This window comes from Hakea prostrata, chromosome 5 (assembly GCF_041222555.1).
Source record: "Hakea prostrata isolate BN-2017 chromosome 5, UWA_Hpros_2, whole genome shotgun sequence".
NCBI classification, from domain to species: Eukaryota; Viridiplantae; Streptophyta; class Magnoliopsida; order Proteales; family Proteaceae; genus Hakea; species Hakea prostrata.
Genome location: NC_142604.1, coordinates 19,496,654 through 19,524,074, shown reverse-complemented (window position 1 = coordinate 19,524,074; position 27,421 = coordinate 19,496,654). Strand labels below are relative to the sequence as shown.

At 39.9% G+C, this 27,421-nt stretch overlaps 1 protein-coding gene across 1 annotated transcript; it reads right to left on the bottom strand.

Annotated features, from left to right (window-relative positions):
* Positions 1-845: 845 nt before the first annotated feature.
* LOC149015628 (uncharacterized) lies at positions 846-5,002 on the bottom strand. Its single transcript, XM_089157258.1, has 2 exons — positions 1,645-5,002; positions 846-1,534 (listed from the first exon to the last, which is right to left on the bottom strand). Exons 1-2 carry the CDS (start codon positions 4,793-4,795, stop codon positions 1,143-1,145), a joined length of 3,543 nt encoding a protein of 1,180 aa, XP_089013384.1. The 5' UTR covers positions 4,796-5,002; the 3' UTR covers positions 846-1,142.
* Between the last annotated feature and the right edge of the window lie 22,419 nt (positions 5,003-27,421).

Genomic DNA, 27,421 nt, shown 5'->3' with positions numbered 1-27,421 from the left:
GCCAATTTTGGATAAATCTCAAATCATTGCCTATTTTCGTGTTGAGACCATCGACATGGATATATCGCCTTGTTTCGACAATATCGCTGACTTTTCATACCTTGCTCTCAAGTTCTTCTAACAAGCTAGTTCCTAATTTGAAGGGAAGAAAAAAAGATAAAATATTTGAAGCATGAAGCTTTACTTTAAACAATTCTCTATTAGTTGTGTGTAGGTTGGATATGTGAAAGAGAACCAATATTCAAGAGAAGACTAGTAAGACATGAAAAAAATGTGTAATGTTCTTGTCATGTTTAACCTAGCTATTTTGACTGGAAAAAAAAGAATGCTAAATCATCAATGTCTTAGGAACTATCACAAATGTAGAGGCATTTCACATTCAAGACAAGAAAGTGAGACATGGAAATTCAAGATTCCCAGTAATTTTTTTTTTAACTTTTGAATGCCTGATGTTCATGGGTGATGTCACAAGATCACAATTGTCAAATGAGAAAGAAGAGAAAAAGAAGAATTTGATTCATAAACTTAAGATGAATACATTTTGTTGAAAAAACACCTTATATAAAGAAGTTGCACGACTTATAAATGAAGGAAGAGATGAAATAATGATGAAAAATGAAATAGAAAAATACTATTTTGAAATCATATACACAGATTTTTTTTTTTTTTTTTTGGTAAACTGAGATTTAATTAGAAGAAGTGTAAGAAAATGCCGAGACATCTTGATTAAAAGCTTCAAGGAGCCAAGGAGTGAAATTAGGCCATAGAGTCGGACTTGCCACGAAGTGGCCTTCCTAACTAGGAAATCGGCTACAGAGTTAGCCCACCTAGATATAAACCGAACCGACCAAGATGGTTCAAGAAAAAGAAAGTACTGAATATCCTCCACCACACGTTTGGCATCTGATTCAATAGGAAGAAACGAATCCACGCAATAATGGATAAGAGAGCTCGAGTCACAGAAATTTGTATGCTATGCCCCTAATGAATTTGAAGATTCTCTATATCATTAGCTATTATTTCTACAATGTATAGCTTTCATAATTTCATCCTAACAAAAAGTCATGGTCCTCGTAAGTTGTGCTAGAAATCAATCTTTGACCAAACCAAATAGACATTTTTTATTCCAACCGAAAAAGAATTTAGTCAAGTACGATTCCTCCATCAAATAATTCTCCTAATGAGACTTTGTGTGATGACTCCGTAAAAAATGGCTTGTGAGACGACAACTTCTGAGATACATGTTTCATGGTTGGCCTAGATTGTGGATTAGCATTCAAGCATGTAAATGCCATTTTGACAATAGAAACCACCGCTTCATATACTTCAGTAATGGGAGGAGGGAGCCGTTGATCCAAAACATCTTCCAATAGCATGGTCTTCACAGCCGTCGATGATGCCAACAATGACAATGAGGATAGTGAATCAGTTGAAAAGAGCTCAGCAGGGTGCCTACCCATTAATGTTTCTATTGTTACCACACCAAAGCTGAACACATCACACTTTTCTGTCACCCTCATTGTATAAGCACACTCTGTATAAAAGACAAAATAAAAAAAATAGAAATTTTTTGGAAGAATAAGCAAAAATTCATTAGGGTAGTTCAAATTCAATTTCAACAATAGATACAAAAAAAGGCATTACCTGGTGCAAGATAACCAAAAGTGCCTGCGACAGAAGTCCAGTTACTTGAATCAGGCATTAGAATCCTTGCAATGCCAAAGTCTGATACGTGAGCCTCATATTCTGAATCTAACAAAATATTGCCACTTGATATATCTCTATGAATGATTGGTGGTGAGCAATCATGGTGCATGTAAGATAATGCATTGGCCACACCTTTGATTACATTGATTCTCTTAATCCAATCCAGCTCCATTGCCATCTCTGCATCTCCTAGGATCTTTGCCAAACTTCCTCTTTCCAAATACTCATAAACCAAAAATGAGTGTCGCGCATGCGAACAAAAACCATACAATTTCACAATGTTCATGTGCCGTATTTCCGTTAATGCACGAATTTCACTGGTAAACTGTTTGTTGTTGGAAATGTCAATGTCCTCTTGTGATTGATGAAGCTTTTTCACAGCTACCACTTGATCAGCTGATAAAGTTGTTTTATAAACACTTCCATATCCTCCCTTACCAATGCAGTGTTTCTCATCAAAGTTCTCTGTGGCTTCAATGATTTTTTCATACACGATTCTACCATCATAGTTACAGACTGTGAATAGATTTCCCCGGTCAATTCGTTCTGTTTGTCCCACTTCTGGGGGTTTCTTATTCTTTCTCTGGAAAACCCAGATAGTTCCTATAACTATGAATAGTAGAATTGCAATCAGAAGAGGGAGTAAGACATAAATCATGAGCCTAAGTTTCTTTTCAGAATTTCTCTTTTCTGTAGTCAAAGAAATGCAAGAGGGTAAACCTTTGGTAGCATTGCCACACAACGCTTTATTGTTTGTAAAAGCTTCTGCTGGAGCATCTTTGAAGGCTTTAATGTTGGGAACTGGACCTTCCAACTTATTGTATGATATGTCAACGGATATCAAACTCAACATCTCTTCCACGGATGAGGGAATGGTACCAGAGAGTATATTGTGTGAGATATTCAAAGTTTCCAGCCTCTGCAATCGCCCAATCTCTGATGGTATTTCTCCCACAAGTTCATTATTGCTAAGATCCATTAGAAGTTGCAATGAAATCAGATTACCTATTCCCTTGGGAATGCTTTCATTGAATCTGTTCTTACCCAGGTGCAGGTAAATCATTTTGAAGCAATTCCCTAGCTGATCTGGAATAGGCCCGGTTAGGTTGTTGGCTGACAGGTCAATATCTTCTAAGTTAGGCAAATTTCCAATTTCCCATGACAACCTACCGGAAAGATGGTTATGGTTCAAATTCAGGCTTGACAAAGCCTTCAATTTCCATAGTTCTTTTGGAATCTCACCAATTAAATGATTGGAAGAAAGGTCAAATCGTTCTAATCGAGATGCTTCACCAAGCTCTGCAGGTATCCTACCAGTAATGTTATTTCTTGAAATCCGTAGGCTTGTAAGATTTGGGCACTTTCCCCAATCAGATGAAATCTCACCATAGAGATTGTTATTGCTCAGATCAATGTAATCCAAATGTGGGTATGAACCAAAAATTTGTGATATATTTCCCTTCAGATGGTTGTTTTCTAGCCGAACCCTGACTAAGCTTGTGCAATTTCTCAAGCCTTTTGAGATGGGACCTATGAAACTGTTGTTATTTGCAATGAGAAGTACAAGTGATCCACCAACACATAATTGTTGTGGTAAATTGCCAGAGAAGTTGTTGTCTTGAAGTTGCAGCTGAGATAATTTTTTGAGGTTTCCTATTACCTGAGGCACAGAACCTGAAAACTGATTGTCAAAAAGTCCCAAAGACTTCAAATTGCTCAGATTACCTATGGATTCTGGGATGGCACCAGACAACCGATTTTCATACAACACCATCTGTTCCAACTTCATCAAATTACCCACAGATGCAGGGATGATGCCAGACAATTGATTTACTTGCAACAACAATGCCTCCAAGTTGGACAAATTTCCCAAAGTGAGTGGAATAGAACCTACTAGAAGATTTCTTGAGAGATCTAAAGTTACAAGGGATGCTAGGTTTCCTATTTCTGAAGGAATAGGACCAGAAAGATGGTTTTGATACAGATATAAATAGGTTAACTTGGTTAAGTTCCCAAAGGTGGTAGGGATTGATCCTCTTATGTCATCATTACCATACATCTCTAAGTCAACCAGATTATTTAAATTTCCCATACTTGCAGGAATGATGCCAGATAATTGATTTTCAAACAAGTACAGTAAGGCCAAGTTGGTCAAGTTTCTGAAAGTGTGTGGAATCAATCCTGTGAAAAGATTTTCAGATAGATCTAAGTTCACAAGGGATGCCAAGTTTCCAATTTCTGTAGGAATGTGACCAGAAAGATTATTCTGAAATAGAAATAAGTTGGTCAGTTTGTTTAAGTTCCCAAAAGTGGAGGGGATGGATCCTGTTAGAGAATTACTGTAGACATACAACTCAGTTAGATTTTTCAAGTTTCCTATCTCTGCAGGAACAGAACCAGAAAGTTCATTAACATTGAGTGCTAAGAAGTTAAGATTGTACAAATCACCCAAAGATACAGGAATAGAACCACTGAAATTGTTGTCACCCACATCTAGTTCTGTGAGTTGATTTATCATTCCTATACCTGATGGTATGGAGCCATTGAGATGATTGGTACCAAGGTACAAGAACTGAAGATTTGTCAGCAAGGTGATCTCTGATGGAATTTCACCATAGAGTTGATTGTAAGACAAACCCAGATGTCTAAGGTTGGAAAGCCTAGTTATTTGAAATGGAATGGTGCCAAAGAGAGTAAAGTTGGTGAATTGAAGATGAATAAGGTGAGGGAAAGAAGTGAAATTGAAGCTTTCGAGCGTACCTTGCAAACCCATATCCCATAATTTTATGTGGGAGACACTGCCGAGCTGATTGCAAACAATACCAACCCAGTTGCAGACGTTGGCATGGGAGTGGTTATTGAGTGTCCATGAAGGCAGCAGATCAGCGTGTGCGGCTTGGTTGTGGAGGCTGGCTTTCCACTTCAACAGAGCTTTTGCTTGCTCTGCAGCAGTAACTGTTGGGATGTAAGTACTGGTGGAAGCAAGGGCAAATGCAGAAGTAAAAGTGGAAACAACTGAAATATGGAACAGCAATTCGACTAAGAAGCAGATTAAGAGAGAGACGGAGGAAAAGAAAAGGGCTCTCATATTGAAGGTAGCTGGAGAACAGCAAGTAATGCTTTGGGATTCACCAAGTAGTTGCTGTCAGGTTTCTGTGAGCTGATGGAAGGCTGGTTACAGATATTTATAGCCGAAGTAAAAAGTTGACCCGCCATTGTCACTCATTGTTTTCGACTTATTTTTCTCTCTCTTCTTCTGGGATTAGTTTCATTGATTTTCTTCACAAGTTGGGCGCAAAAGGAACCTTCCTTGATATGTCCCCCATTACGATGAGGAGCCAATATTAATTACTCATATATTGGATTGTGGAGGATCCACTTCACTTGGATTTTTGCTTCTTTCTCTAATTTCTTCACAAGTTCTCAGTGTCCTTGACGTTGAACTTCACCACCACCACTAGCTACCAGGCTTGACTAAACCAACAAATGAATCAATTGCATTTGACTACGACCTCTCACTTGGTGTTCAAAGGAGACTTCCAAGTTCCAACCCCACAATTCACGTTGATCAAGCCACTACAAAAGCCTTGGGGTTCTCCACATACAATCAGACGAACAAATGAATTTGACGATTTGGAGCTTCTATTATTAGAGTTTGAAGATTGAAATATTTTTTTAGGAAAACATTTATCATCAAACCGCAAACCCTACCAGAGCAAATAAAATCAAACATCCAACCTAACAAACAGTCTATTTTAGTAATAAATTCAAAAAATGGTTCAACCCAAGAACCCAACAAGACTAATAAGCAATACCACCATATGTACACAAACAGGGGAGGAAGCAAAATTATAATTTCGATAAATCTCAGAATGTTGCTAAACAAGAAGAACAGCAGTGTAATAAAGATGAAGACTACTAGTTAAATTTCGGAGAACAGTAACGAGGAGTAGAACACACCTCTCCATCTTTGTCTAATTTTTTCTTGTTACGAAGCCCGTCTCCATCTTTATCAAATAGATAAAAAGGCTTCCTGAAACACGGCGATCTGTTCCTCGGTCAGTATATCTGCCATGCTAAGTCTTAAACATAGAAGATAAAACAAACGGTTACAGAGAAAGAGACAAGCGAGTGGAGTGAGTGACTAAATTGAAACTCTTGAAGGTGAAGCTAAGCTACTTGGAAGGCTGATAAGGATGCGTTTGATGGAAAATCAGCCTTAGGCCCTTAGCATGGCAGATATACTGACGTGCACCGGTGCACGGATGTGGAAATATATGCCAAATAATTGGCTAAAATTTAAAGATTTATTTTAAATTTAAAAGTTCAAAATAGTCTCGTAATTTCTTTGTTTTCTCAGCCAATAATTTAACCTATATGTGTACCTCGTTGTGCACAGTAGAAGATATTTTTCCGCATTTGATAACATTATTTGGATGTCGTTGTAAAACATAACTTGAAAAACGGTTTTTCCAAACAAGAATATAGATTATTTGATCAATTATATGGACCTCCCCGATTGTAATCAATTATATTTACTACTCTGGAAAAAAAAAATTTATTTACAAATGCACCCTTCCTAATATGGAAGTTAAATGAAACAAATATTTGAAGTATCAAACTTACCCTTCTTTGTTCAAGTGTTTTCTACCATCCTAATTTTACCCTCATCCCCTATTATATTTACTCTCTTCTAGTGACTCTTATTCTTCGGCACTGGCAACACAAGCCTCACTACTACTACATACTTCTATGACTAATGAGAGTATTCGCCATAGGGATTTCTGAAAGCTGTACAAAACTCTTAAGTTGTTGAAAACTTGTAGAAGAATCTCCACGAACACTTGAAAGATTGTTGTAATCACGAAACTTCGTCAGAGTTGAAACGTACCAAAATTACTTTCTTTAAGGTATTTAAACACCTCGATTTGTGCAATATGAGTATCAAATGTGTCTTCCCCCCCCCCCCCAAGATCAGTCAGCCAAAATCTTTAAGGTTTCACCCGAAAAGGATTGCTTCAGGTGTAGTCAGGTTATTTTTACTGCTTACAAAAAGACAATAGAGAGAGGGGGGTGGGGGGATTCATTGTGTATAAAAATGAGTTCGAAAATGGGTTTATAAAGAGCCCCAAAGGCTATGGGCAAAAGGGTAAGGTCTCTTCCCTTTGTGAAGGTACCTATTCAGTTGACATCCTTACTGCGTTTGTTTGATGGAATAAAGGTGGGGTGGGAAAAATCTTGAAAAAAATGTAGATTTCTTACTTTTCCCTTAAATCTCAAAATTGTAGATTGTTTGGTTGCTTGGGGTGGGGAAGTGAGAGACAAGTTTCAAGTCTGGTGAGGTGGCAGCCCAACTTTTCCACGCCAAGGCTTTTTAAAACCCCACATATATTGTGGAAAAGTTTAGAAAAGTAAAAAGTGGGACCCACCACTATCACTTTTCTACAAAACCCTCTCATTTTCTTCCCACTACACATGGGGCCCACATGCTTTTTTTCCCCCACCCCACCTTTACAAACAAACGCAGTCTAAGGGAAAGTGCCTCTTTAATGGTATCTCCACACTTCCACCCAGCAATGGACTTTCCGGATTAGGGCCCATGACAAAATGCTCTTTTCAGATCCTAAGTCAGATAGAATTATTAATATTAATTAATTAATATATAGCTATATAACTATGGTTGGGTCATAACAGGGTTCAAGCTTTGTTCAAGCCGCACATGGGTTTGATCTTAACCCCAAAGATATATTACATAGGTTCTTACTGTATATAAACAAGATAATCAAAGCATTTCTGCCCCGATGTAGGACTAAAGTTTCCATTATAGGAAGGGTAAATATCACACCTCTCTTTTATTAATTTTTTCATTAAATTCTATTTTATCGTAAAATATTTTTTTAAAACCCCAAATTACCCTCAGTTGAAAAATATATTTTAAATTACCTTCAATTAATATTATTGTTGAAACCTAAGATACCCTCAATTATTTTAATAGTTAAAACCCTAAATTACTCTCAATTAATTTTATTATTAAAATTTCAAAATGCTCATATATTCTTTAGCTATATGTTTTTTTTTTCATTATAACTAAATAAAAAAATAATAAATAAAAAGGAAATCTATCGGAAAAAATTTAACCATTTTTCTAGCATTTGACATATCACAAAGCTGATTCCTTAACCATGTGAAGCCCAAGAGGTTCAACTTAGAGAGCACTCTGTCAACTAATTTGAGGGTCTCCTTTTAGTTGTCTTTCAAGTTATGGTGAGGGTGAGGCCTATCCGAGCAGAATAACAAGAGTCGAGAGAGGAGAGAGAATAGAATAAGGGGTAAGGGTAAAATCGGATTGTAAAAAAAATACTTGAATAAAGAACAGTAAATTTGGTATTTTATATATTTATCACATCATCATTTAAGTTCAATCTTCAATACCAAGGGTGCGTTTGTAATTGATTTTTAGGATAGTAAATAATTTGCTCTTGACAAAATGTTCTCAATAGTGAAAGTCTTTTAAGACCATCAAACTCAATTCTTATTGGTTCTCCTTTCCATGCCTTTACTTGAACACTAAAATTTTCATGTTACACACCCAATTACCAAAATTTCTATTATTTTCTTTTGTAGGTTCACTTGAAATGGACCTTTGGGGATTTAACACATGGCATTTCAATTTGTGAAAGAAAGGGATTCAGGCTCTCATTCTCCTTCCATCTCTTTTTTTTTTTTTTGGTAAACTTTCTCCTTCCATCTCAACTCCTACAACCTCAAATAGAAGGGGTACCTTAGATATGTGTTACATACATATGGTGCAGATTTATCAACCTAATACCGTGTGAGAGTTAGAACGGACACAGAAGGAAGTTGAAATATACCAATGACAGGTTACTAAAGCGGTTAAAGGCTCAACTTCCCTAGGGGAGGTCTTGGGTTCGCACCTGTTCGGCGGCATTAATTATATATATAAAATCTCCCTTGAGGAAGTAATCATGGTGCGCGTAAGTGGCCCTGGATGAACCTCATCCAAAAAAAAAAAAAAAAAAAAAAAAAAAAAAGGAAAGAACCTAGGCAAACATAGGCCTCACTTTTGAGCAAGGTGGCGGCCAAGGTTTGACAAAGGAGTTTATCACACCAAGTGTTTCATCTACTGGGCAAAAGCTGTGTGCAAGAAGTCCAAAGACAAGATTTTTATGTAAACATAAATAAGGGAAAGGGTAAAGAAATTCTGTGAAAAACAAACTACTCATGAAGTTTTGGCAAAAAAAAAACTTATTTCATGATCATCATTCTTTCAAAAATTTCTCTTCTATTTGGAAAGACACTATAGTCCTCTTATAGACTCTCAAGCAAGGTCGAAATGTCACCGACACAAGAGGTGTCAGTGGCTGACAAAATCACCGAAATTCTAAAATGTTGGTGACATCTAAATGGGGTTTGCTGGCTTTTGCTAGTGTGACCGTGTGAATTTGAGAAGTAGAAAAAGTGAGAGAGACAGAGAGGCACAGAGAGCAAGAAAGAGAAGACTGAGAACAAGAGATTCTCGCTGATTCTTTAAACCTAACCTTTAATGTACAATTTTGCAAAATCTAAAATGATTCAGTCTTTTCTTCTCTCTATTTTTTCTTCACTTTGATGATCCAACAATTTGAAGATCCAAACCGTCGGATCTTGAGATTCCCAGCAATTCATCCTTGCGAAAGTGTCTCCCTAGAAACCCTCCTTCGTGATCTTCTTTCTCTCTCTAACCACACAAGAGAAGCAATTCGTCAAATATGGACTTTTAAAATACCAGGAAAGAATGAGAAAAAGAGTTCACTCTTTTTGGAGGAATAAAAAGGTAAGATTTCTAAGAGAAGTGTAAGAGTAAATAGAGAGGGTAAAAAATCCTCTGCTATGCACAACAGTGCATATACATGCCAACTGTTGCTGCACAATCCTGTTCGTCCCTTCAGCCGGTTAAACCTGCACAGATGAGCTCGACCGTGGAGGTCAAGTTTTCACCTCCGATGATCTAGTTAGAAATCCGACTAAGGAAGGCAAGAAAGTAATGAACAATAATAATACGAATAGTGATAATTCTATTCAGCGTACCTTTCTCTTGTGCTCCTTTACCTTTTTATAGATTTTCTATGTATGAGTTTGAGTGAGACTCAAACCCTATTTAGGTTGTGATCTGACTCCTAGTCATTGAGTCCTACTCAAACACGAGTAGTTGAGTCGTGGCTGAATACTATTACTTTGGCTAGAATCTTATTCGGATTCACCTTGTTATTCAGCCTTTGTACTTATTCGACTGACCTTGACTTGGTCGGTTTGATGGGATCCGATCTGGTCGGACTAAGCTCAAACCGAACTGGTTTGATTCTGATCTGGTCGGACTGGGCTTAAACCGGACTGGTTTAAGCTGATTTGTTCTTTCCTTATCATAAGCCCCCCAGTCTCTGAAATCCGAGCTTTCTTTTGTTCGGACTTTTGAGATTTAGTGATCGGATATGTCAATGTTTTCGACCAATGTTACTTGGTAACATTTGCAATCCTGATATGTGGAAGTTTTATGGCTGACGTCAGCTGTCAGGGTATTGCGCCATTACAGCTGAGAATGACAGCGCACGTTCTTTGAGGAAAAACTTTTTGGACACATGGCCTAGCATTTATGACTTTGGATGAGAATGCTTTAATTTTAAAAAAGCTGGAATTGCAACCGTTTCTCTTCTCTTTTGATTTTTTCAATCCTCACTTTTAGATTAGAATCTTTAAGGAAGATGTACGGTTGCCCTCGTTTGGAGATTCATCAGAAGGTGGGTGTTTTTGCAGTCATAGGATCAGAATCTTCTTGGAAGTTCTGCAGCCCCCTTGCTTTATCACTTAGATTGGTATATTTGGGGGGTACATAAACCTTTCTTCTTCCTCTTTCATTTACTTCTGCTATTTCATTTCTGTTCTCTGTGAAAACGAAAGGAGTTGCAGTGCTTTTGAAGAGTCCTTTTAAGCCTTATCCTGGTGCTCGTTCTGCTTTTTCTTTCACGAGTAAGTTCGCCGGCCTCTTCTGAATATTTTTTGATGACCTTTATCATTGCATTTGTATTCAATTTCTGAATTTTTCTTTTGCATTTTCTTTTTGTTCTTTTCTGCTTGTTTCGCCTCTGTTTAGTAATGGGTATGAAGAGGAAAGCTTCTAAGCCTTCCAGGGCCTCCTTTAGCCAACCCTCTTCGGGGAGCTCCACTGCTCGTTCTGGAGACAGTGGGGCTTCCTCTTCTGGGTACAGTGACACTGATAGTGACACTGCTGTTGACCCGACCTTGTCTCCAGGTACTCGTCCAAACCTACTTAGTGATGCTGAGTTAGCTTCGTTGAGTATTCGTAGTCGGTTTAGTACGAATAGGAAGCGTTGGTTGTTTAACCTTTCTCCCTCAGCCTTAGCTCTTGAGAGAAGTCGTCCTAAAACTTCCGAACACATAGATTTCGACCCTAGTACTTCGGGTCCCAAATTCTATCCGTCCGAGCTCACAAAAGCTGATCTGAAGGAAATTCGAGCTCGGTATGCTATTCCTGATAACTTCGTACTGAGCGTTCCATCTTTTTATGATCGGGCTCACCGACCTCCTCCTGGTGAGTTTGTTGTATACGAAGATGCCTTTGTTAGTGGCTTTAGGCTTCCCGTGCACTTTGTTTTTGCTGATTTCCTTAATCGTTTTAGGATGTGTCCGGGAATGTTAGCACCCAACAGTTGGCGTAATATCATCTGTTTTTGGGGATTCTGTAGACATGATGAGGTCGGTGTGGTGCCGACCTTGAATTTGTTTCTTCAGTTCTTAATGTGTAAAAAACAAGAACAAGATCGTTGGTTCTATCTTTCCAAGCGTACTGCTTCTCATTCTGGTTGGGAGGGGAATTTTGTGGGGAAGGGTACTCTCCCTACCAACACTAAGGGTTGGAGGTCTAGATACTTTTTTGTTCGTCCTCCCTCTTCTCCCGGTTTCCCTACCTTGTGGCCAAAGACACCTAGGGAGGATTCAAATGCCATCCCTCCTCTTACTTGTTCCGAGCAGGAAGCCCGGGATCGTATTCGGAAGATCCCAACCGCAGATCGGAACTTATTTGCTGTTAATGGGTATTGTCCGGAATATCCGAACATCCTCCATTACTGGGGGTTTTTGACCAGTAAGACGAGTCCTTTCTCCTTTTCATCCTGCTTTCGTATCATTTTATTATTTCCAAAGTCATATTTTTCGGAAAAATGATGCAGTGATGCTCGGTGAGGAAGATTCTGAGGATGCTGCAGCTAGTATGTTGGAGGTGGAGGCCAAGCATCCTACTAAACCAGATAAGGCCCCAGCTACTGATCGGTCTTCCCCTTCGAAGGATAAGGGTGTAGTGAAGGATAAATCATCTTCCCGTGTTCGGAAAGGTAACTCATCCGATCTTCCTCCCCGACCGACCAAGAGGGTGGCTAGCAAGAGCAGTTCGGATCCTGATTCTCATCCTTCCTTGGGTGAGGATATGTCAGGGTAATCCTGATGAGGTTAAGACCTCAGGGTCTACCAACATTCTTCGACCAGATTGGTCGTTGGATGGTAACTCGTCGGTTTTTAGAGGCGATCCTCGCTCCATGTCCCATGTTGCAAACGAGTGGTTAACTGGGGCTATTCTGCCATCCGACCTTGAATACCTCCATACCTTTGGTCGTCTTCAGGCACATAACATTACTGTGAGGTATGTGTACTTTCTTCCTGTTTTGACTGTTATTCTCTTTACTGTATACGTAATCTTACCCTTTTTTCCTGGTGTACAGGATGGCTTGTGCTTTGGTCCAATCCTTGGGTCAAAGTATTGGCTCTGCTCGGCAAGATTACTTTTCTCTTCAAGAGTCCGAGCAACGTAATGAGAAGTTAAAAGAGGAGTTGTCAGCTTTGAAATCGAGTAACAACTCTTTGATTGCTCGGGAAGCCGAGCTGCTGAGCGAGCTTGCAGCTGTGAAAGGTACTAATGATGCATTAGTACTTGAAAAATCCACTCTGCAAACTAGCTTGGAGGAGGCTGAAGGCTCCCTGGTCGGAAAGGATGCAGAGATTAGTAGTCTGCAAACAAAGTTGGAGAGTTCGGATAGCTAGGTTGCTCGGCTGACCAGAATGCTTAAAGAAAAAGCTCCCTGTATTTTTGAAGATCTTTCCGACGAGCTTCGGCATGAAGTCATTAAAAGGTGGATCAAGACGGCAGGGTGTAGAAAGTTTATGGCAAAGGTTGCTGCCCCTGGGTACATTTATGCTCGTCGCCAAGTCTATCAGGGGATCATAGCAGCTTTCAAGGATTTGAATCTGGAAGCCTTCAAGGCTTTTATTGACCCGGGCATCTATGACGACTTGAAAGTTCCTCGCCCCCAGTGGTGTGCTGACCAGCCTCGATTCCCGAAGCCTTCAGATGTTGAAGTGACTGACTTTTTGGATTTGAACTGGGATCCGATGCCTAAGGTCGGACGCTCGACTTCTTCAAGTAAATCTGAGCAGAAAAAGACTTAGTTCGGATGATTTAAATGTTTTTTGTTGATGTACTGTCCTCTTTTTTAGGCTTGATGTAATCCTTCTTTGTTCGGAATAGAAAGGTATTTTTAATCTATAACAGATGTTTTTGTCAATTGTTTCCTCTTTCTTTCGAACACCGAAGTTTAAATCTTTTATGTCTAAGTTGCTTTTTGTGCCTAAGTGACTTAGGGCTTTTTGTGCCTAAGTGACTTAGGGCTTTTGTTTTCCGACCTTAGTAGGTCGGTGGCCTAAGTGACTTAGGGCTTTTTGTGACTAAGTGACTTAGGGCTTTTTGTGCCTAAGTGACTTAGGGCTTTTGTTTTCCGACCTTAGTAGGTCGGTGGCCTAAGTGACTTAGGGCTTTTTGTGTCTAAGTGACTTAGGGCTTTTTGTGCCTAAGTGACTTAGGGCTTTTGTTTTCCGACCTTAGTAGGTCGGTGGCCTAAGTGACTTAGGGCTTTTTGTGTCTAAGTGACTTAGGGCTTTTTGTGCCTAAGTGACTTAGGGCTTTTGTTTTTCCGACCTTAGTAGGTCGGTTGATGAATTTTAGTTTTTTGTCAATACCCCCATGATCATCTTAGCTAAGTATTATAGCTTGAGCTGTAATGATATGTAGAAATTTCAAAAACTTTATTCAAAAAATTCAAAATGTCTGAATCACAAACTATTGTGAGTATCTAAACAATTTAAAGACGAAAACTGAAAGAGAAAATCCAAAATTTGTTGAGGCTTTTATACTATTGATAGTATTTCCTCAAGTTGTTTGAATTCCAGGTCCGGGGTATGAGTTGGCCGGTCTCTGGATCGCGTAGCTTGTATGCTCCTGGGGCAACTTGTACTACAATGTATGGTCCTTCCCAGTTTGGAGCAAGCTTTCCTTGATTTGTAGGATCAGAAGCAGATGATTTGCAGAGGACCAGATCTCCAGGGAGATACTGTCGTAGTTTAACCCTCGCATTGTAATGTGTTGCAATGCGTCTTTGGTATTCCTCCAATCGATATTGTGCTTTATCTCTGACTTCTTCAATGAAGTCTATGTTGGCCCTCATTCCTTCTATGTTTGCTTCTTCATTGAATTCTTCTTCTCTGATAGATCCGACCTTAACCTCTACGGGAATCTGAGCTTCAACTCCATAAGCTAGTCGGAATGGAGATTCGCTGGTGGTCGTCCTGGCAGTAGTTCGGTAAGACCACAGAACTTTAGGTAACTCTTCTACCCATCTGCCTTTAGACTGGTCCAATCTTTTCTTTAATCCTTCCAACATCGATCTATTAGTAACTTCCACTTGGCCATTGCTCTGTGGATATGCTACAGAAGACCAACGGTGTTCTATACCTTGCTCTTTACAAAATCGTTCGAATTCAGCATTTTCGAACTGTTTACTGTGGTCGGTGACAATGATTTTTGGGATACCATACCGATACATGATGTTATGTGTGACGAATTTTTTCATCTGGTCGGTATTGATGGACGCCAGTGCTTCAGCCTCCACCCATTTAGTAAAGTAATCGACTGCCACCACTAGGTACTCTCTGCTTCTGCGGCCTTTGGTAGTTTTCCTACCAGGTCTATCCCCCATCTCGCGAATGGAATAGGAGAGAGAGTTGATGTCAGAGGCATTGCAGGAGCATGGGGTATGTTGGCGTGTGCCTGACACTTGTCACATTTGCGGACGTAAGCCTTCGAATCTTGTTGTAGTGTGGGCCAATAGTATCCTTGCCTTATTACCTTGTTTGCTAAGGCTCTGGCTCCTATATGGCCTCCACAGTTTCCTTCATGAATTTCTTTTAGGATGATAGCTGCCTCAGGAGCCCCTACACATTGTAACAATGGTCGGGTGAGAGACTTTTTGTATAACTTATCATTCCTGACAGTATATCTGACTGCTCTTTGCTTTACAGTTCTAGCTTCTTTTGGATCTTCTGGTAGTAAATCACTTTCCAGATAATTGATTATTGGAGTCATCCAACCGTGCTCGGTCTATATGTGCATCTGGTCGGTCAGATTGATGCTCGGAAACTGTAGTTCTTTCATATATACGACCGGGTCTGATTCCATCTCATCCGTAGCCAACCTAGATAAGGCATCCGCCCGCTCATTTTCTCGCTCTAGGGACTTGTTGGATTTGGATGTTTTTGAAGAATTGTCTCGTATTGGTTGACCATGGTCAGATATTTTGTCATCCTTTTTTCTTTTGCTTCATATAGCCCGTTCACTTGATTTACAATTAGTTGCTAGTCGCTTCTAACTTCGATGTTCTGAATGTCAAGGGTTTTTTCTATACGAAGACCTGCTATCAGTGCTTCATATTCTGCTTCATTGTTTGAGGCCTTGAATTGGAAGCGTAGTGCATACCGTATTTGGAATCCTCCTGGGCTGATAAGGAGCAATCCCGCTCCACTCCCCTGTGCGTTGCTAGAACCATCCACTGAAAGTATCCATCCTTTGATGCTTTCGGAAGTGGCCTCTTCTTCCTGCTCATGCTTTGGTTCAGACGTTTCAAGGATGAAATCAGCTAGGACCCGAGCTTTAATAGTTGGTCTTGGTCGGAACTCTATTTGATGCTCGCTTAGCTCAACCGCCCATGATACCGCCTTCCGGCCGGATCCGGTCTGGTGCGATATTTTCTTCAAGGGAAAATTTGTTAATACCGCAATAGGATGCGACCGAAAATATGGTCTCGGTTTTCGGCTGCTATGACCAAGGCCAAAGCTTGCTTGTCCACTTCTGGATATCTTGTTTCGGCATCAAGGAGCACATGGCTCACATAGTAAACCGGGTTTTGTCTGTTTTCCTTCCTCTTGCACTAGTACCGCACTAACGACCAGGGGTGAAGTTGCCGGTAGACGATCGGTTCCTTTCTCGTGGGTCGGTCGTACGAGCGAGGGGTGGAGTAGTTAGCTTTTCTTTCAGGTGTTCGAAAGCTTGTTGACACTCCTCGCTCCATTCCGGTACTCCCTTTTTGGAAACATTTTTTAAAGCTTGAAAGAAAGGTGAACATCTCTCTCCTGACCGGGCTATGAACCTGTTTAAGGCTGCTACCCGACCAGTGAGACTTTGTATTTCCTTGATGCTTTTTGGTGGTTTCATCTCTTGTATGGCTTTTATCTTCTCCGGATTAGCTTCTATTCCTCTTTGGGATACCATGAACCCTAGAAATTTTCCTGAAGATACTCCAAAAGCGCATTTTTCTGGGTTAAGCTTCATTTTGTATGCTCGGAGTACTTCAAAGACTTCTGTTAGGTCCTTCAGATGGTTGAATTGAGATGTGCTCTTTATCATCATGTCATCAACGTATACCTCCATATTCCTGCCTATCTGCTGTTCGAAAATTTTGTTGACCGCTCGCTGGTAGGTTGCCCTAGCATTTTTTAGACCAAAGGGCATTACTTTGTAATAATAACTATCCCTCGTCTCATCATGAATGCCGTGTGTTTCGGTCGTCCGGGTTCATCAAGATTTGGTTGTATCCTGAATAGGCGTCCATGAAACTGAGCATCTTGTGCCCGGCGGTTGCATCGATGAACAAGTCTATCCTTGGTAGAGGATAACAATCCTTCGGACAGGCTTTGTTGAGGTCGGTATAGTCTGTGCACATTCTCCATTTTCCGGTTGCCTTTTTTACCATCACCACATTGGCCAACCAAGTTGGGTGGTCGATGGGTTTAATGAATCCGGACTGCTTTAGCTTCTGAGCCTCTGTTCGGATTGCCTCATGCTTTTCCAAAGAAAAATTTCTTCTTTTTTGTATTATCGGAATTGCCCCGAGGGTCAATATTTAACCCTGTGCTCGGCTACTTCTCTCGTCTATTCCGGCATGTCTTCGGCCGACCATGCAAAGACGTCGTATTTTTCCCGTAGAAAGCTTGGTTAGACTATTTTTAAATCCTTCTTCTTGTTCTGCTCCGATCATAGTTCGATGATCTTCCCTTGAATTCAGCATAATCTTTTCCAATTTTTCTACCGGTTCGGCTCTTTGCATGTTTTCTTCATCACGATCATCTCTGACTTCGACCGCCATGGTAGAGCTTGTTTTTACTCTCTTTCTCATGTAATTGGCGTAGCTCGCCTACTTCCTTTTGGTCGGCGGAACATTCTCCTATTCCCTTTTTTGTTGGGAATTTCATCTTCATGTGTAAGGATGATACTACCGCCTTCCAGGGTACAAAGGGTTGGTCGTCCTAAGATCATATTATAAGTTGACAAATCTCGGACGACCATAAAATTTGTTTGGACGACCCTGTCTCTGGGGTGTTCACCAATACGAAGATCTAATCTGATGGTGCCCTCTGCTCGGGTTGAGGTTCCCGTGAAACCGTACAAGTGCGTCCCCACAAGGGATCAGCATTTTCTTGTCTAGCTGTAATTTTTGGAAAGCTTCTAACGACAAGATATCCGTCGATGACCCAATGATCTACTAGGACTCTATGGACCTCCTGTTCCGCCTAGAGTGACTTTGATGACAAGGGCATCGTCGTGGGGAGTGTTTACCCCCTGCTTATCTTTGGTTGAGAAGGTGATTGGTTCTGAAGTGATCTTCTCACCTGGTTTCTCAAGCTCGGCATTCCCCACATATCGTGCTTTTCTTTTGGCTTGTCTACTGGACTCCTCAGTTGGACCACCGAATACAGTAAATATTGGTGGTCGTTTTTGATTATCTCCTCCTTCTCGTGGTCGGGACTTGTTTTGGCGTCCTTCTCTGCTCGGAGATCTAGGCCTCTTCCTACCCCCTTCTACTTGCTTTTGATCAGGCTGGGTAGGTTTGAGGTATTTTACGAGCCGCCCTTGATCGATGATTCTGTCAATTTCTTCTTTTAGTTGTCGACGTCATCTCATCCAATGTCCGTGATCTTTGTGGAAGTCGCAATATTTGCTTTTGTCCCGATTTCCTGGTCGAGAATGTAACTTTTCGGGCTGTTGGAGGATTCATCGATCTTTAATCTGCATCAGGATTTCCGATCTCCTCATGGCCGGTAACCTTTCCTGTTCAGGTCGACCATCCCTGGTCGGGTTTATGGTCGATTTTCTGACAGGTTGGTATTTTTCTTTGTATGCTCTTGCCTCCAAGGTCGGATGCTCCTTTTTTCGAGATTCAATTGTTTTTGATATCTCCGCTTGCTTGTGGCATCGTTCACGGAGAGCGTTATACGTTTCAGGCATGTCATTCAAAAGTCTCTCAAGTAGGCCTTCATGGGTGAGTCCTTGGTACAAGGCGTGGAAGGCTATCTTTTTCATCCAGATTTTCAATCCGCATGGTCGGTTTATTGAATCTCTCAAGGAAATCTCTAATGGACTCCGTTCGCCCTTGTTTTACAGCGAACAAGGTGTCTTCTCTTTTTTTTGGTTTCTACTCCGCTTTGGAAACGCAATAAGAAAATCCGACCTAGATGTTCGAAACTCTTTATTGTGCCACGAGGCGAGCTTGGTACCAATCTAATGCAGCTCCGATCAATGATGATGGGAAATGCATGGCACATGGTTGCCTCATTATGTCTAGAAGTAGACATGACAGACTTATAATGGGTGATATCGTGCTTAGGACACTTCGATCCGTCGTATGCCTTGAAGGTCGGACATTTGAAACCTATTGGCATCTCTCGCTTCCGAGATCCTTTTGATGAAAGGGTCCTCCTGTAAGATGGCGTATAGCTCTTCTTTTCCAAGCTTTAACGCTTTTTTTACTGTTTCGTCAAGGTCGGCGATGCGCTTATTCATCTCGTCATCCCGCTTCTTTGAACCATTATGATTCTTTTTGTCCTTTGAGGCTTTTTCTCGAATCCGTGCTTGCTTCCTCGATCTCCGTCGTTGTTGACCGGAGGATTCTTTTCGGAATAACCTCTTTCGCGGCTCGAGATTTTGCCGCTTCTTGTTGAGATTGTTGAAGGATCCGGGTTGATCATGGGTGGTCGGTCATGCCCGCTCCCCTCGGGACTTCTTTGCTTTTTCCCGAGAATCTGCTTCGGGAGCAATTACGTGTTGCATGGCCATCCCGATCAACTCGCCTAAGGATGAGATTTCTTTTCTCATCTCAATTTATTCCTTTTGAACCTCGACAATTTGATGCGTTGTCGCATATGGATTTGCTTGAGTGTCCGGGAGAGTTGGAGAATCTTGTTGAATCTGAAATCGGGAATTTTTTCCATCCCGACCTAGTCAACCTCCTTTTCTCCTCCGGACACCTCTTCGATTACCAAACCCGATCTCGTCTTCATAATAGCTTTTTGATCAAGTTCCCACGTGTGGCGCCAATTGTTGCTTGCACAATCCTGTTCGTCCCTTCACTGGTTGAACTCGCAAAGATGAGCTCGACCGTGGAGGTCGAGTTTTCACCTCCGACGATCTAGTTAGAAATCCGACTAAGGAAGGCAAGAAAGTAATGAACAATAATAAAACGAATAGTGATAATTCTATTCAGCGTACCTTTCTCCTGTGCTCCTTTACCTTTTTATAGATTTTCTACGTATGAGTTTGGATGGAACTCAAACTTTAGTAAGTCGGTGGTAATACGACTCTTAATGATTGAGTGGAACTCAAACTTTAGTAAGTCGGTATTGAGGCGAATCTTCCTGAGTACGATTTATTGCCCTACCGACCTTACTTGGTGCAGGTTCGTATTTGCCCGACCTAGTTGGTCTACCCGATCAGGTTGATCTTTCCGACCTGAATCGGGTTAAACTGAACTGGTTTAGTATGGTTCATATATTCCATTATCATCACCATTCAAGTGTATTGAAGTTCACAGCATTTCTCAATTACTTCATTGCAAGGGACGGTTGCCTTTGCATAACCATGTGTAATGAAGAGATGAATGACCACATCAATAGCTATTTTGGAAGGCATTTTGCATGAAGTTCATTTGGTGAACTGCCAGGGGTTGTTAGTACTCAGATTTAGACCAGCTATGCTAATATTTCCGAGATGCTCCCTCGCCCTTATGGCCACCCCAATTTGGCTCCAATTTTATTTCATATACTTCATGTCCACCCAGATGCTTTGTTCTGTAATATTCCGCTTAAACCTTTACAATATAATTTAGAACAGTTCCTACTCTGGAATTCACAACAGGGTAGTTCTTACTTCTTCCCGTGTTGTAATCAAGAGTAGTAGTATGGTTGGGTCTATTAACTTTGTATTTCAATGTTTTATATATTTCTTTCTTTCATCTCCCTCCCAAAAAAAATAATAAATAAATAGAAAAGAAAAAGAAAAAGTAGGATCTTCTTAGAACCAAGGTTTGAAATATCTAATGATATGATATAATATTAGTCGACACTTATTCATAGACTAACTACCCCCCCCCCCAAAAGAGCACGTATAGGAGTGCACCAAAATGTATTGGGCAACATGGCCAACATGAGACGATAAATTCTTAAAATTGTTGAATTGGTTCCTCCTATACTGGCACTAATGTTGTTAGATTTACTTTTAACTGACCACATGTAGTTGGATAAGATGACTTAGGAAGGTTAGGGACGAAAACTATACCAGATTCACAATTATATCTAATTAATACATGAAGAGCTTCAGACAAGGCAAAATCACGCAAACCACTCACCCTGATGGATTCTTTATGGAGTATTTTATGTGTGGGTCCTTTAAGTAGATCATAAACTAATATTGGGTCCCCTTTCTATATAACGTGTGGGTCCTAGCCAATATTCAAATTTCAAACTTGGGGGAGAATACCCTTAAATCCTAAATTATCTTTTTTTAATCATTATTTTATTCTCTCTTTCGCCACCATCATTTCCATCTCTCGCAAGATTAACTTTTCCATTGAAGACCAACGGACAACATCTCAGCGCTCGATGAAGGCTACTGGCAAGTAAGCCACTAGTTTTGTATTAGAGAAATTTGGAAAAGAAAGGGGAAATAAATAAATAATTAAAGCAATTCCCGCCTTAATAATGGCTGATCCAAACAATACTGAAGTCATTTGGAGTGTTGAGAGAAAATTGAGGATTTCCCTATTGAAGCTTGAAAATTGGATTTCATTTTCAACTAAAATCACTCACACTATCTTAGGGAGTTTTCCGTCCGATCAAGTCGATCTTTCTGGTGGTTTTTTCCTAGAGCTCAAAGAAACCGACCTCCGACAGGGGATGATGCATCACAACCTCTCGAAGCAAACATAAACTCCCTCTAGTTCATGATGTGGTCATAGATGGCCGTCATGCAATTGTCCCCTTTCTTCTTCCTCAGGCTAACTACATCCACCCTAAAACCTAGAGCCTTGTTGGCTTGGAAGGCTTCGTTTTTCTCATAATCCTCCACATAGTCCTTCAAAGGAGACGAGGAAAACACATTTTTTAGAACCTTAAAATAAACAAATAAGTTGTCGATGCTCTGAAGAATATTCATGAATAATTGATGCTATATCCCACTGTAGTAAGTGAGAGGTATTTCAATTGATATTAAGAAGTCTTGTATAGAGAGTATTTATAGAAGTTTATATAATGTAAGAAGTAACTGTAGGTCTAAGTATAAAATTAACTATAGTAAGCAATACACTAACTATATGCTGACTGTGTATCCTTAACATGCCCCCTCAAGCGCAACGGATCCATGATAGTAAGCTCGTAAGCTTGTCTCGAATCGAGAAAAATCGTGGATGAGATAAACCCTTAGTAAGTAAGTTTGCCAACTGATCAACCAAAGAAACAAAGCATATAGAAAATTGTCGCGTGGCCACAAGATCCCGGACAAAATGAAAATCAACCTCAACATGCTTCGTACGAGCATGAAAAATGGGGTTGGCAGTCATGTAAGTAGCCCCAATATTGTCACACCAAATAATGGGAGCCGTAGGAAGAAAAATATAAAGCTCTTGAAATAGAGAGCGAATCCAAAGCATTTCAACAACAATAGCAACAAGAGCACGATACTCAGCTTCAATAGATGAACGAGAAACAATATGTTGCTTACGAGAACCCCAAGGAATAAAATGATGACCAAGGAAAACACATAACCCAGTTGTAGAGCGGCGATCATCGAGACAACCTGCCCAGTCTGCATTGGAATACCCGACCATAGTCATAGATGAGGTTGAGGAAGAATATAAACCCTAGGTAGAAGTTCCCCGAAGATAGCGAAGGATCCACTTGACAGCGCCCCAATGTAGATCAGTGGGAGAGTGCATGAACTGAGAAACATAATTTACAACCAAGGCTATATCAGGTCTAGTATTAGCCAAATAATGCAAAGCTCCAATAGTATGACGATACTCAATACCATCCTCTAAAAGAGTGCCATCCATAATAGATAACAAAGAGCCTGAAGCAATTGGAGTGGCAACTAATTTAGCTTCATTCATCTTAGTATGTACTAAAAGATCAGTAACATACTTGTGTTGAGAAAGTAACAAGCCCTCACGTGTATGACATGCTTCAATACTAATAATGCAAATCGCCAAGATCCTTAATAGCACAATGGCCAAGGATTTAATAAGAGATGAAATAGCTTGGAGACTATTGCCGGTGACCAAAATATCATCAATATAGATGAGAAAATATAGAGTCACATCCGCAGATTTGTAAAAGTATAAGGAGGTATCGATACGCGACCCAACATCCTCGAGAACTAATGAAGGTAGTAAGTTTGGTAAACCAAGCATAAGGAGCTTGTTTAAGACCATATAGAGATTTTTTTCAATTGACATATATGTGTAGGACAAGCCGTATCAACAAATCCAGCTGGCTGTTCCATAAAAATAGTATCATGTAGATCCCCATGTAGAAAAGCATTTTAAACATCAAGTTGTCAAATAGACCAATGATTGGAGATAGCAATTGAAAGAATAATCCAAATAGTTGTATGCTTTATAACATGACTATAAGTATCACCAAAATCATAGCTTGGCCGTTGATGAAAACCTTTCGCAACCAATCTTGCTTTATAACAGTCTATAGAACCATTGGGTTTTCTTTTGACGCGAAAAACCCATTTACATTCAATAACATTTTGAGTAGGTAATGAAGGCATTAAAATCCATGTACCATTTTGAACCAAGGCATTAAATTCCTCTTGCATTGCATGACGCCAATGGGTAGATTTCGTTGCTTTAAGATAAGTAGTGGGAACATCATCCTCGATTATATAAACCAAAAGATTAAGTCGTGATTTTGGTTTTAAAGTCCCTATTTTAGAGCGAGTAGTCATGTGATGTGAGGGCAATATGGCATCTAATTTGGAGGATGAACTTGCAGTTGTAAAGGTTGAGTCGTAGTAACAGTGAACGGTGTATCCTCTAAACTAGGAAAACAATGAGAAGGCCCATCAGCAGAAGTGCCCACTTCTTTAGAAAAGCAACTAGAAGGCCCAGTATCTAAGGTACTCACTTTGTTAGCAAAACAAGTAGGAGGCCCATTGTCTAAAGTACCCACTTCTTTAGCAAAACAATTAGGAGGCCCATTGTCTAAAGTACCCACTTCTGTGGGCCCATAAGTACCCAACTCACCAAACGCCCAACACATAGGGGGATGGGGATTTTTTCATTAGAATTAGTAGCAGCCTAGTTACATGTATCTGAATCAGTCCTTACAGCAGCTGTGTGCAAAACAGGAGAAGTATTACAATTAGACACAAGAGATCGATCCTTCACCACATACGGCTGAGTTTTCAGCAAGCCCAAAAATTGGTAAATTACTGTCCATAGGAAGAATCTCTGCTGCTGGCAGCCATTGTTCAACAGAGATTGAAGAAGCTGAATGCTGCAACTTGCTGTAAGGGAACCTACTTTCAACAAAAAGAATATTCCGTGAAATAAAAGTTTTATGTGTAGCTGGATCATAACACATATAACCTTTGTAAGCTGATGGGTACCCAATAAAAAAAAAGGGCGTGGAGCGAGTATGTAGTTTAGAACATGCATAAGGTTGTAACCAAGGATAGCATAAGCACCCAAACACTTTTAACAACTCATAATCAGGTTTGAAACCAAAGAGAGCCTCTAATGGGGTTTTATTATCCAAAGTTGAGAGAGGTATTCTATTGAATAAGTAAATAGCAGTTTGAAAAGCCACAGTCAAGAAAACTTGAGGAAGATTAGCTTGAAGTAATAATGTCAAACCAGACTCAATGATATGTCTATGCTTCCTCTCAGCTGTACCATTTTGAGAGGGAGTGTATGGACATGAAATTCTATGAGAAATCCCATTAGTAGCTAGAAACTTAGTCAAACTTTGAAATTCTGTCCCACCATCAGTTTGAAGAGAACACACCTTTATCTTAAAGTAATTCTCAACCATGACTTTAAATGTTTGAAAAGCAGCTAGCATATCAGACTTGTATTTCAAAGGATATATCCATGTATACTTTGTAAATTGATCAAAAAAACACTACATAGTAACAAAAGCCATCAAAACTAACAAAAGGGGTTGGACCCCACAAGTTACTATGAACAACATCCAAAGGTCCACAACTAACAGAATCTGAAATTTGATAAGGCAAACGATGACTTTTAGAATAATTACAAGCATCACAAAAAGGAAGAACAACAAAACTTTTAACTCCAATAGTTCTAAGGATGTTAATAGTTTTTGAAGTAGCTGGATGTCCAAGTCTTCTATGCCAATCAACAAGCAGATGGCAGAAAAATGCAGAAAAAAATATTGTTACTACAAGAATTTGTAGAAGCACTCTTGATAGCAGAATCGATATCACTACCATGAACCAAGAAAGAAATACCATAAAGCCCATTAAAAATCTTGCCTCGTAGCGCAACTTGATGACTCTATTAATCCTTAACAACAAAGCAGTGTGAATAAAAGACAAAGTAAACACCATTTTCTTGAGAAAACTTAGAAACAAATAGCAGATTGTATTTGATATGAAGCACTAAAAGTACTTCAAACATCTTGAACATAGAAGCACCATGAAAAACATACAACAAGCTAATGTGATAGATAGCTAAGACATTTCCATTACCTACTATCACATTTTGAGACCCTGTATACGGTTCTTGAAAAGCAAAATGGGCTAAGTCTACAATAACATGGCAATTAGAGCGAGAATCCAAAATCCAAAATGAATTTGAAGAAGACTTAGAAGTAGACAGAGATGAGCACACAAGCTTACCCACATACGCATGATTGAACCTCTGAGGGCATCGAGCACACACATGACCCTTAGTGTGACACAATTGATAGATTACTATTGGTTCATTCATAAAGGGAGGTAGAAAATTGACTAGACATACTTGCATAACCATTACTCATATGATTCATTGAATTAATAGCTAGGTTTCGATTTCGAGAACAATTACCAGAATTGTAGCCACCTCTACCTCCAAAATACTTTCGATTCCATGGCCTTTGATTATTAAAACGATCTTGATAAGAATCTTGTGGAGCTCGTGATGAACCAGTTGTATTTTGAACAGTAACATTAGCACTAAGAATGGGATTCATAGAGGCAAAAGCAGAAGCTTTCGTTCAAACTTCTTGAGCAAGGAGCAACCCCTGAAGATCATCAAAAGAGACCTGTTTAGCACAAAGTAAAACAAAAGTACCAAAATCTTGATACTCATCTCAAGGTCCTCGCAGAGTAATCAACACAGGATCCTCATCTGAAATCGGCACACGAGAAACAACAAGGGTATTGGCGATTCCAAGAATTTCAACAATATAATCACTGATAGGCATAGAACCCCTCTGTATCTAAAATAGTTGATTCTCAAGCTCCAAGATTTGACTTCTTGAGCCAGATGCAAACATGCGATGGAGTTTCGCCCAAGCTTCGTGAGATGTCATTGCTGCAACAATATCTTTCAGAGACCGAGGCCACAAGCAAACTCAGGATCAATTGATTCTGGCAATCCCAAAGAGTCACAGATGAAATAGAGGAAGCCTCATCTTTAGAAATAAGGTAAGAATCAGATGATGGTCTTGGTAGAGATCCATCCAAATAGCCGTAGAGATCATACCCACGAAGTAACGGAGTGAATTGCGCCTTCTCGAGCAAGAAATTAGAAGAAGAAAGCTTGAGAGGTAAGGTGGCAACAACGTTGATGGAGACGAGAGAAGAAGAAAGAACAAAAGCCATCGCAGCCCTAGAGGAAGCCATCCCAGGAAACATTAGGGCAAATGCTCGAAATAGAACCTGATACCATGTAGTAAGTGAGATGTATTTCAATTGATATTAAGAAGTATTGTACAGAGAGTATTTATAGAAGTTTATACAATGTAAGAAGTAACTGTAGGTCTAAGTATAAAACTAACTATATGCTAACTTTGTATCCTTAACACCCACAAAAGAAAAGAATTGCTTTGTTTTGCTTTTTGAAGTTGCAAGATTTTAGCTCCCATCGATAAGAGGAGAAGATCGAGGAATTGGCCATGTTCGGACCAACCAATGGCACTGATAACGTTTGAGTCTTAAAGGCTGAAGTGATTTGGTCGGGTTCCGACCAAATACCACTGTTCAAGCTTTGAACCGCAGTGCATATCTTGCCTTGCAAGACACCGTGGCAATGCGGATGAGTTCACAGTTGGTTTATGGGCTTTCTCGTATTTGGAAACGACTATACAAATCCAGAAGGAACCACAATCTAGCTATGCCAAGATTGAAAACCACCACTTTGTTGTGACTGTGAACTAAGACTTTTCGGCATCCCCTCCAAATACGACTTCTCATTCAACTTCATCTGATTAAAAGCAGAGAAGCAACCAACAGCTTCTGGATCTCTATCCACCGTTTGATGCTGCAGATTCCATTTGAATTCACTTAAAAGCATTGGGGAAGGTGTGTATATTCGGCAACGGTCTTTTAGAAGTATCGGTGAAGGTGTGTATATTCGGCAACAATTTTTAGAGCTGTCAGGAAAAATGTATATTCAGAACAGTTGCTCCAATGGGTCAAGGAAAATAATCAACTAAGTTACCAAAAAAAAATAAGAATTATAGTTAACAAAAAAAAAATGGCGGAGACTTGGTAATTTAGATCATAGTATATTATTAGTAAAACATAATGTTTTTTTAAAGAAAGATAGTAAACATGTCTTCAACAAGTGTCACCCCGATCCACTCAAAATGGAGGAATTATATCACACCCGTTAGTCGCAGCACCCTATAAATTGGCCTAAGCATAACCTTCCTTTCCATCTCACTTCTTGTATATTCAAATTCCACTCGAACAATTTCTTTTCTAAGAAACACCTCTTTCCTTCCTTTTATAACCATCTACAATCGATCATCCATC